This window comes from Phaethon lepturus, unplaced genomic scaffold (genome assembly GCF_000687285.1).
Source record: "Phaethon lepturus isolate BGI_N335 unplaced genomic scaffold, ASM68728v1 scaffold10856, whole genome shotgun sequence".
NCBI lineage: Eukaryota > Metazoa > Chordata > Aves > Phaethontiformes > Phaethontidae > Phaethon > Phaethon lepturus.
The window spans coordinates 304-11,798 of NW_010545576.1; the positions used below are offsets into that span (position 1 = coordinate 304).

The 11,495-nt window shown below is 41.1% G+C and overlaps 1 protein-coding gene across 1 annotated transcript in view; it reads left to right on the forward strand.

Moving 5' to 3' along the window:
* The first annotated feature begins 2,049 nt into the window (after window positions 1-2,049).
* Window positions 2,050-11,495, forward strand: part of SLC25A15 (solute carrier family 25 (mitochondrial carrier; ornithine transporter) member 15) — a 12,697-nt gene continuing 3,251 nt past the window's right edge. Inside the window, exons 1-2 of the mRNA XM_010289002.1 lie at window positions 2,050-2,174; window positions 6,139-6,397. Of these exons, the coding sequence (XP_010287304.1) occupies window positions 2,120-2,174; window positions 6,139-6,397 (314 nt within the window). The 5' untranslated portion in view covers window positions 2,050-2,119. The remainder of the gene's footprint in view (window positions 2,175-6,138; window positions 6,398-11,495) is intronic.

Consider the following 11,495-nt stretch of genomic DNA (forward strand, 5'->3'; position numbering starts at 1 on the left):
TTGCCTTCGCCGGCTCTTGCAAGGAGCAGTGCTACCTTGTAGGATTATCTACGTAGTGCTTGAAGAATGCATCAGCAGAGAATAACATCTGGGGCTGTGGGGTGGAGGACTCTGCGGGACCTGTTACGCTAAGTGACGCTTCTGTGCGTCCAGGTTTGAGGCTTGGATTTGCTTTGGAATTAACAGAGCTGTTGCCTTGCTGTATCTACAGGCAGTTTTTAATCAGCTAGTGGTACTACAAATAGGAAAAAAATAGGGGGGAAGGTGTGTACATATATAATATGGGTGTAGTTTTGACTAAGTTTTATATCTTCTGAAAGTGCTCTTATGGATCAGGAAAGTAAACTTCCTTGGCTCTTAAAACGTTCATGTTTTTATAGGCATTTATTGTTTTTCCTTCTGCTGCCAGGCTTTCAGTGGATATCTGTGGGTGATTTGGCATGTGCTCCCGTTGGGGACTGGCACAAGTTGATAAGCGCTCAGCATGATGCAAGCAGTGTACGTTTTACTGAATACAGGCAATTGTTGCTCTCTAGTAATTCCCTTCATTCAGAGGCTGTGTCGTTGATCTTTTCTTCCTCTAAATGAGAAGCAAAACTGCGGAGTGCTCTGTGAACACTAATGAGGTAATGAAGTGTAACTTGGTGATGGAGCCTCTGTTTTGAAATAACACCTAGCATACTATGCTGTCAGTAGTGAAATGATTCAAATCTGTAACCACAAGTTGGAAGTAGCATGTATTAGTGCCATTATTACAAGAGTAGTGATTTTTTTTTTTTAACCAATTATGTTCAGATTCATGCAGCACATCTTAAACGTATTGGACATGTGAAGTTACTGAGTGACAATATTTGGCCTACTGTTGTTTTTTTAAGCCTCAGGAATAACAAATCTCTTTAGACACAGGCTTTTTTAAAGCCTTGCTTGTATGTAAGTGTCTGTGCTTGTAACAAAAGTTGTAAAAAGGGGGTAGTTCATACAGGGTGTTTTTTTTAATTATTCTTTTAATGTAGCCTACTGGGAATTATGTTTCCCATTCATATGACTCCAAAATATATTTTGGAAGGCAACAGGCTTCAAAAGAAGCATTACAGTAGGTAGAAGAGTGAAAAACGTTCTGCTAACTGATGTGCTGTGCTTGAAGACAGGCTTACAAGTCAGTGAGGGGCTGATTCATGTGTGTATGTGTGGGTTTTTTAAGACTTGTGCAACTTTTTTGACAGCACCATCAGCCAAGTGTCTTGCTCAGCAACATGGTTCTGAAACAGTGGGAGCAATTTGGCTCAGTGATTTTTTTACTCCAAGTAAGCAAGCTTGTTTTAACTGCTCGCCCACTGAAAGTACCTTGCTGCAAACTTGAGAACTGAATTCATTTGAATGTTTTGTTTGAAAGTGTCATGTTTGTATTTCTGCTTTCCAGCTGCCTTCCTGAGACATGAGGTATAATTCTTACTTATAATATGCTGGGGGGGGTGGGTCTTGCACTGGGAACATGACAGCCAGACACAATTCTAGATGTTCATATTCATTCCTTTTCTACTCATATCTTCTGAGAGTCACATATAAATACCTGATGTGCCTGTATCATCATGAATACAATTTTCTTAGCTGCCGTTCACCATGAGAAGAACTCTTTTTTGTTTTGCTTTATAGGTGGGCAGCTGAGACGGGGGGAAGTATTCCTGCCAGTAGCTTAAACACCTGATATAGACTATGCTTCTATAATCAGTAGAAAGGTAATGCTCAACCCTGTTCCCTGGAGGCACTCTTTGCTTTCATTTGGAGAGATCCAGGGTTACTGGAAGCTGGAAAGCACAAGTAATCTTGAAGCTAGGCAGTGATACTCCAGAGGACCTACCTAATGCAGCAAAACTAGTCAGTCAGAATACAAATATGCTACGTCTTAGCCCAAGGGACAAGCATTTTCTGTCTCTAAATGGTTTAGAACAAGCTAAATGGAAGAGTGGAAGTGAAAGCATTCACATGATGCTTTTGCCTGTCAAAGTTATTGTTGTAAATCCTGTATGCTTCATCTTTCTCTTCCCTCAGGAGACAAGTATCTCAACACCTGCCAGGAAACTGCAGTTACTCTGAAGTAACTGATAAATAAGTGTGAAGCATGAGGATCAACTCTGCTATTCAGGCTGCTATTGACCTCACAGCAGGAGCTGCAGGTAATGTTGGAGAGAACCTAGTTGTACAAAACAAGGGGGACAGTTTTAATACCTTTGACAAATGTAAAAGCACTTCCCCATTGCCATAAAAAGCCTTGCCTTCTATATTTTAAGGATATGGAAGTGAAGCAGCTGACCTCAGCCCATGTTGTAACTGCATCACTATTGCTCCTCCCTGGTGAAACACCTGCCAAACAGTGAAGGTGTAACCCTTATTTCAGAATAACCTTTCAGGAGAAGGTTTAAGTGACAGTTCTCATGCTTACATGAGTTTAAGAATCAGTCACAAGTAGAGTTTTGGAATGAACTCGGCGTGTGAGAGGTTGAGGCACTGCTTTTGTCGCAGGTACCCTCTCTAACTGAAACGGGCAAGAGACTCTCTGAAAGGTTATTGGCTCAGACAGCATCCCAGTGTAGATCTTTAAAAGCTGGGGAACTCAGTAGTAGGACTGATGGTCATGAATTCACTTAACTAACTTCCGCTTTGGTCTAGCCTGTGCTATAAAGTTTTGCTGGACTAGTTGTGACAGTCACAAATGTAGAAACAGTTGCATTGTCTCATTGATACTACTGTGAATCAGTTGTTAACTCTACCAGGGAAGAGGGGTCTTTTTGACCTTTCTAAGCTTCATCTGTGGTTAAAAAAAGCTATTGTAGAAGTACTGGAAAAGCTTTTGTCATGAGGGCAGGCCTAGCCATGGAGATACTAGTTTCCGATGGAAGCTTACGTGATGTCTAGAACAGATAACAAACATTGGGCTTTAATAGTTAATTTGGCAATGTTCATACAGAGAAGGTGGAAGGAAAGATTTATTTATTGTACTGTTGTAATCAGTTTAAACATTTTAACCAATGTTAAAATAGCCCATACAATAGCTATTACAGTCAGTCATTTTATGACTGTGTTAATGCTGTGGATATGACAGTATTAATGGTGTTAAGTGCATTCAAGGTAGTTACTTGAGGTCATTTGTCAGAGTGGAGTTACCCCTAGTGCAGTGAGAAAGCAAGGGGTTACATGGGTCCCATGTGTCATCTTCAGAAAGCATTTGGTCTGCCACCACATTTTGCACAGTGAATACCTGCGTTGTTAGCCTTTGCAAAATAAGTCATTGATGAGACAACACCCTGTTCCCCTGCAAGGGAAGAGAAGTGATTCTGCTATTTTTCCTTCATAGCTTTAGAAAAATCTGTTTCGGTTAGTCTGTTTATTCTCTCTGGCTTTTGGGTCTCTTATAAAGAATAGCTATTATATCTGCTCTATTTCACAATGTAGCAACTTAATATCTGCACAGTTCTTTACAGTTTTGCAGGTGTTCCCAGGCGCTTAAATGCAGGAGATCTGATGCTTTCTTTCCCGGTACTTCAGTTTATGAATGCTGCTGTTAACATTCCAGGGAAGTAGAGCACACTGGCTTGGGAAGGTATCTTTCAGAGATGAAGCCTGGCATGTCTTATCTAGGCTGCTACAAGAGCTGGAAACTAACATTAGTTTAGAAATCCATTGCTTGGTGGTACTGTTCCATGCTCCCATTCAGGCTAACAGGGTATGCAGTTGAGGTTTGCCTGATTTTTTTGGCAGTAGAGCTTAAAGGATCTTAGAAGTAATTATGCTGTTTTCTTCTCTTATATAGTTCTCCTTCCTTCAGATAAGATGAAGGAATTCAGACATTCATTTCAACATGACTTCAGTAATCCTAAATCACTGTTCTTGTTCTTTTTCTTTGCTACTTCTGTTGTAATAGTTTCACTGGTCCTTTAATACTTATTTTCCATATTCTTTCCACATAATTGCTTTATATTGCCTGTGTTCATTGGGAGTGACTCTGTGTTGCATACGTCTCTGCACCCTTTAGAAAGAAGTGTTTAACTAGGCAAACAGCTGGTTCCTCCAGCAAATGCATAACCTGGTTTTACCTTCCTCTCCAGATACAGTCCTGACTATCTGATAATTAATGACATATGAGGCAAGTAAATTCTGAACAAGAATAATGAAGTCATTTAGCTGCCTGTGGGTTATAGTCCTTTGCCTAGGATCTGAGCAACCTCCAGTCACTTCTCTGATAAAGTTGGACTCTCTTCCCCACCGTTCCCACGTTCTTATATTAAGACCACATTTGCCTAAACGTTCAAGCAGGGCTGACTTTTTTTTGCTTTTCTTGGGTTTTTTCATTTTGTTGGGTTTTTTTAGACTCTTTACTGCTGGCTGGAAGAATTATCATTTTCTTTAATATTTTAGATATTAACTGGGATTCTTGGTCTTTACCTTGAGGCTTATAAAGTTAATTGCTGTACTGTACTGGGCTGCTTGTGCCACCTCCAATGACAGTGTAAGGAGAGGCTTTCTCTGTTTGGAACATCCATTCACAGTCAACTCCCAGTTTTTCCAGCTTTGCATTCCCAAGACCATTCCTGGTTTTCCTGGGATTCCAACAGCCATTATTTTACCACATGTGGATGTTTTAGGTCTACCTTTACATAGGAACCTAGCATTTGTCCTGTAGATTAATCTACCTGACTTGCCTCCAAGTAGCATTGTCTGAGCCTTTCCAGCTCTTCTTTTCATCTGACGCTTACATGGGTATTACTGGTCTGAGCCAGCTACTTCTCTCCTTGGTTATCCCTACCAGAGCAGGAAGCTCTTCATCCTTCCTTGCATGATTTCCTGTAAAGCTTTTAATGATCAGTCTGGTTGAAAATGAGGTTTTATGGGAGCTAGGATCTTGAGTTCCTCTTAAAGGCATGAAGTATCTCTTTGCCGAGGAGCAACAACAGTGTAACACAAATGTGTTTGCAAAGAGTAAAATCAATTGAAAATAACCCCAGTTAAACAAACACTTGTTTACTCTTCTCCCCACTTAGGAGAAAAATAACAAATCTTAATTGGATTCACACATTTGTTTCTCTTCAGTTTCTTCACATTATCTGCATTTACAGATAATTATTTCTGTTTCATAGGTGAAAAAACCTATGTTAACTTGCCCTCTTTAAGGTATACGCGTGTCAACTGTGCTTTGGTTAAAGGTCAGCTTCTGTTTTAGGCTGGTTCTTCTCTCTTGCTAAATAAGCAAAACCATAAAGCCTATATAAGGAATGCCTATCATATGCTTCCTGTTAGGTATTGGCTTCTGATAGATTGCTGTCTGTACACTGGTATTTCTTACTGAAAAAGTGTAATGTTGGCTCTTTCTGCAGACTACTGGATTGAATTAGATCTTGTGGAAGAACATTACACTGTAGGCAGAGTGGTTATGGATGACACTTATGGAAATACCTCACAAGTTTTCAGGGTATTGACCTTGCAGTTCAGTTTGGAAAAGATAACATGTTGAGAAACTTTGCCCTTTTGCCCTTTTTCAGCTTGTACTGGATGCTTTCTTCCACTATGTGGGAATAAATGTACATAAGAATCATCTGGAGTTTTGAAGTAAAGGACTTCAGTCTTTGGTTATCAATTTATAATGTGTCATCAGTTTTAGCAGTCTCTCAGCAGTGTTCCTCTTGTCCTGGAGGAATCTTTGTCTCACTTGATTACAAATCTTTCAGTTTTTTGTTATTATTGGAACATAAAATCAGATGGCTTCTGAACCATTGCATTAATGAGCAAGGGAAAATGTTGCTGAACTCATTAACACAAGTGACTTGATTGCAGAACAATACCTCTAATTCTGTACCCATTTATGTAAGTGAACAGATTCATTTAGATGCTTCCATTTAGTAAGGTAAAGAAATGTTTAATGAGAATCAAGCTGTTACTGCTCTTATGCCTGACTTTTTTTTCTTTAGGTAACTAAATTCACACACTGACAATTGATGCCATTGTGCTAAAATCAGTGCACTTGTCCTTTTCCTGTGGAGAATTAACTCATCTTTGCTTTCTGCATGATTTTCCTAATAGTGCTGTTTGTGTATAGGTGTTCTAGTTGTGATAACCTTCAGCCACTCTCTTCCACTGCCTGCTTAGGTGGGACAGCATGTGTGGTGACTGGCCAGCCCTTTGACACCGCAAAGGTGAAGATGCAGACCTTCCCTGACATGTACAAAGGAATTGTTGACTGTTTTGTGAAAACCTATAAGCAAGTGGGGTTTCGAGGCTTCTACAAGGGAACCACACCAGCGCTTGTAGCCAACATCGCAGAGAACTCTGTTCTGTTCATGTGCTATGGATTTTGCCAACAAGTTGTGAGAAGAATTGTTGGAGTAGACAGGAAAACAAAGCTCAGGTTAGTGATATAAGCCTGTTTTGTATTTTAAAATAAACAAAAAATCATGCAACTGCTACTTGCAAATATGTATTGTCAGAGTGCAACAGATGTCCCAGGCCCCTCTCTGCTTAGTATACAGTGTAGTAAGTTTTGGAATATAGACCTTTGTGCTAGGATATGGTGTCTAACTGCAACAGAGCCATCTACTTGTCACCGCAGCTGGCTGGTTTAGATAATCACAACTTACGTGGAACATTCAAGACCTGGAATGTTCTTACCAAAGGGACTGAGCATTGCAACACCTGAAAGTTTGTATTCCCTTCATCTCCAGGTTCTGATTTTGCAGGGGAGGTAGTGGTTCTCCTTGCAGGGAGGCATGCTAAGGGGGAAGGACACTTTTCTAACATTGCCTTGCTTTTAAAAATGTAGTTATTTAAGTTTCAAAAGCTTGAATATAATGGTGATAAGACCAAAAGCCAGTGTTGTCTACAGCATTGGCAATAAGCAGTTGCCTAAAGAATGACAAAGAAGAGAAGGAAGTGTTTAATACTTACTGAGTCCTCTGCCAGGCTGTATTCTTAGTTCAGAAGATTTTGTGATCGTGGTGTGATGCAGTCAGTGACTGTGGATCTCTTTTGAAGCACTTGTCCAGTCTCCTCTTGAATTCTTGTTAAGTTACTTGCATCTGCATTACATATTGGTAGGAAGTTCTGCAGGTGATAGTCATCAATTCTGTAACTGGAAGAGGCAGTTGATCCTTAGCGACTGCTTCCATGCTACCTGGGATTTTGTAGACTTCTACCCATTGCCTCAGGCTCCTCTTCCTCATCTGAGTCTTTTACTAGATGGAAGGATCCCAGCCCTCCTAGTCAGTGAGCACTCTGAGGCTGTTCGTTTAGCTGTCCTTGCTGTCTTTCTTTGAAACTCTTGTAATTCTAATGTGTCTGGGTTTTTGGCTTCTGAGACCAGAGCTGCGCAGAGGATTCAGGGTGTGAACAAGTGATAGATTTATGCACTGTCATAATGATCCTAATCTTTTTCTAGCTAGGATGGCTTTTCTCCAGGTGCATCACTTCAGAGCTGTCAGTGGTCCAGCAGTCTGTGTGCCTCACTATTATGCATTCACAGAATAATTAAGGTTGGAAAAGACCTTTAAGATCATCTACTCCAACCATCAACCCAACACCACCATGCCCACTAAACCATGTCCTGAAGTGCCACGTCCACACGTTTTTTGAACACTTCCAGTGATGGTGACTCCACCACCTCCCTGGGCAGGCTGTTCCAATGCTTGATCACTCTCTCAGTAAAGACATTTTTCCTAATATCCAATCTAAACCTCCCCTGATGCAACTTGAGGCTGTTTCCTCTCATCCTATTGCTAGTTACTTGGGAGAAGAGGCCAACCCCCAGCTCGCCACAGCCCCCTTTCAGGTAGTTGTAGAGAGCGATAAGGTCTCCCCTCAGCCTCCTCTTCTCCAAACTGAACCAACCCCAGTTCCCTCAGCCGCTCCTCATAAGACCTCCAGACCCTTCACCAGCTTTGTTGCCCTTCTCTGGGCATGCTCCAGCACCTCAACGTCCTTCTTGTAGTGAGGGGCCCAAAACTGAACACAGTATTTGAGATGCAATCTCATCAGTGCTGAATACAGAGACATGATCACTTCCCTACTCCTGCTGGCCATGCTATTTGTGATACAAGCTAGGATGCTGTTGGCCACCTTGGCCACCTGGGCACACTGCTGGCTTATATTAAGCTGGCTGTCAGCCAGCACCTCCAGGTTACATTTCTCAAGGTATGTCTTCTGTGCAGCACTGAGAGTAGTTCCACCTCCATCCTTGTGCTGCCCCATAGTGTGTAAAAGACTCCTCATACTGTCCTAACTCCATTCATTCAAAGGGTGATGCAGGGTTAACAACATTCAGCTTTTGATTAATAGCTTGTTCTGACTCGGTCACACCTGTCTCCAAATGGAAGTAGCTGGGGAGGTCATGATTCTGCATTTGAGATCTCTGACATGACACAAGTAGCTGCCGGAGTGCAAGATGAGTATCTGAAGGTGGCATTAAGTGAGATGTTGTCCTGTCACATGTAAAGATGTGCTGTATCTTAAGACTGAGGCCTGCTATGAGGGAATATGAGGTGATGAAGAAACAAATTATATTAATTGCTGTCACTGTTTTCTGGCAGTTGAGAGCTGTCAGCTGAGACAGAAGTGTTTCCAACCTTTTTTTACTGCTTTTTTAGATCAGGGAGTTTCTGCTTGTTCAGACCCTTTATCTTTTCCTACCTACTAAAATGTAGAGGATAGGCCTACTAACAGCATGCTTCGCTTCTTAACCATCTTTTGTGATCCTCCTAGGGGGTACACCACAGACTTGCAGAAGTCCTAGGATCAGCTCTTCAAGTGACAGAGACAGCATGTTTATGGTGTATGTAGGGGAGGTAACGCAGGAAACTTTCAAACAGTATGCATAGGTGTACTACTCCTCATCTTTGGAGCAGGATACATAGTGGATATGTAATTTGAATATGTAACAACAGCAAGTGCCTCTGACTTCTCACCCTTCTTCTTTTGGTCAAATACTGGTACTTTTCAGATCCAGGACAGCTGTTTAATACATTGTTGATTGAAGAGCAGATGGTGTGACTGCATGGCTGTGCTAGGACAAAACACTAAAAGATTTAAGTTTACTTGAAAGGCTTCTCCCTTGGTGTTGCTCCCTTGATCTCTTCATCTGGATTGTTGTGGGAGCATCTTAGGAGGTGCATGTATAAGAGAATTGTATTGACATGGTCTGCGGTGCCCTGAGTACATGTGGATTGTTCAGGATGTCTCCACTTGCTCTTACTGTGGAAGAGTCAAGAAGCCTTTGTAGTGTGCTGTAGGAGAGGGAAGAAACCCTGATGAGGTGGCTAATCTCCAGACATGACAAGTAAAGAACTGTAGTTACCTTCATTGCCTCTGCTGTTTAAAAACTGTCATAACTGTCTTAGCCTGAAGAAGAAGATGTACCAAACCACAAACTGAGGTGAACCTGACTGTTTTTCTCACCCATACATAAGCAATTGCTTCTCACTTTCTCAATATTTTTTTAATGTTTGGGATTTCTCAAAACCAGTTATAACAGTCTGGTTTTGCTTTAAGTTACCCTTTCAGTTATATCTTGAAACGGCTTGGAAATAAGCTTGCCTAGCCTGCTTCTGTTTAGGGATAGCCGGGTCAGTGTGTGAAGCCTTGCAAAACAGCTAGAAGGAGAGTGATGAAACAACACTTTTTCCAGTTAAAGAAATACATGCCACTGACACATGAGTCAAAAAGAAAACCAACGGAGAGAGAAATGCTAAACTCCATTTAATTTTTAACATCCATTTAGTACAACCAAACTGATTTCATTCCATGCCAAAGTCTAAACTGAGACAACCAAATGGAAAGAGAAGCGCTGAATTCCGTTTATCTTTAAATGCCCGCTTAGTCAAACCAAACTGATTTCATTCTGTGCCAAAGTCTAAACTGAGAGAACTATTATCCTTGTTTACCTCAGTTTGATTTAGTGTGTGACTATTCATCTTCAGCAGGTTATTTTCTTTGAAAAAACAAGATAAATGCCTTTTATAGAAGCAGCAGCAATGTAAGAGTAGAGGATTCTTGCTCCTGTGATGTGTGATCAAAACTCTCCCATCCAGAAAAAATACTGAATTAGGCATTTTGAGCTCAGCAAGAACTTGAAGGGGATTCAAGGCTTATCACTTCTGCAGTGAGATTCACTATGTTAAAGACTAAAGCCTAAACAGTGGGTCTAGTTGAATTTTTCTATGTAGAATTAAGCATCAACAGGCAAAAGTAGAAAACATCTGAATTATGGTTAAATCTAGTCCTTTATGTACATGTGTGAGAATTCTTTTCATCTGATAGCATCTGTGTGTTTTTTCCTCCTGAAGGAGGAATGATCCTGTGCACCCTTTAGTGCATAGTTAGAAGGTGCCTCTTCCATATTTTCTTATCCTAATTCTTCAATGTGTAACCTTATTGTCTTGCTCTAGCTCATACCTTACTGACTGCAGGGCTCAGCCACATACTGGATTTTTTTAACTCTGTCTTGAGCTTTAGTGGGTTGCATTTCAGATCCTTGTTATGCCAAGCTTTGTGTGCTGCAAGAGGGTTGTGCAGTCAGTGTTGCCATTTCTTATTTACTGTATATTATTCAGTTGCTGCTCTGTAGGCAGTTACTGATTTCTTCCACTTTGACAGCTTTTGTCACTGCCATATCGGAGTATGTCACGAGCTTTGCTTCATGTCACAGCTTTACTTCTGTGATGCTTCTGTAAGGTGAAAAGTTGTAGCTTTAACCTCTGATACTATAGATGTATAAAACTGCTGGACGCGGGGCAAACACCTCCTTTGTATGGGAAGAATTTCTGTGCAGCAGCGAGGTCAGTCTCAGCTGTGCTGACTCGCCAGGTTCTGAAAGAGAGAAACTCCATTTGTTCTGTGCTATTGTGCAGCTTCTGTCCAACACACCAGTGTCTGTAGGAGCCAGTTTAATGTGTATCATAAAGCAGTACGATCCTGGATTCCCAGTTTTGGGAATATTGTGAGTCAGCGCAGGTTACAGTGCTGTCTTGTTCAGTGGTATGGTTCATGTTTGTCTGTGCCATCTCTGACCCACATGGTTGCATTCACGGCAGCACATCCATAGAAAGATTATAGTCATCCATTGTGCCTTGGTTTCAGACTTCTAGTATCTTCCACTGAAGACCTGTATTAATACTGGTAAGGTGAATTTGAAAACAGTGACATCTACATGAGGTGATTATTGCTCCTGTTCTCTTTGAGAAAGTAGCTAGTACCCAAAAGTTGCCCAGTGAAACAAGTCTATGGAAATCTTTATAAAAGCCAAAAAAGGGGAAGATTTTACAGTGTTTGTTCTGCTACAATCACCGAAGTATAGCAAAAAGGGTAAAGGTTGCAATATATCTTCTCAGGTGTCAAAATGATGTATTTGATTTGTATATGAAGATAGGATGAGCTAGGTTTTTCATCTCCCTAGTTCAAGTAACTGTCCTTTCCCCTTGAAACTCTTTCCACCCAAGCCTCTATGTCAGGTTTTCTCA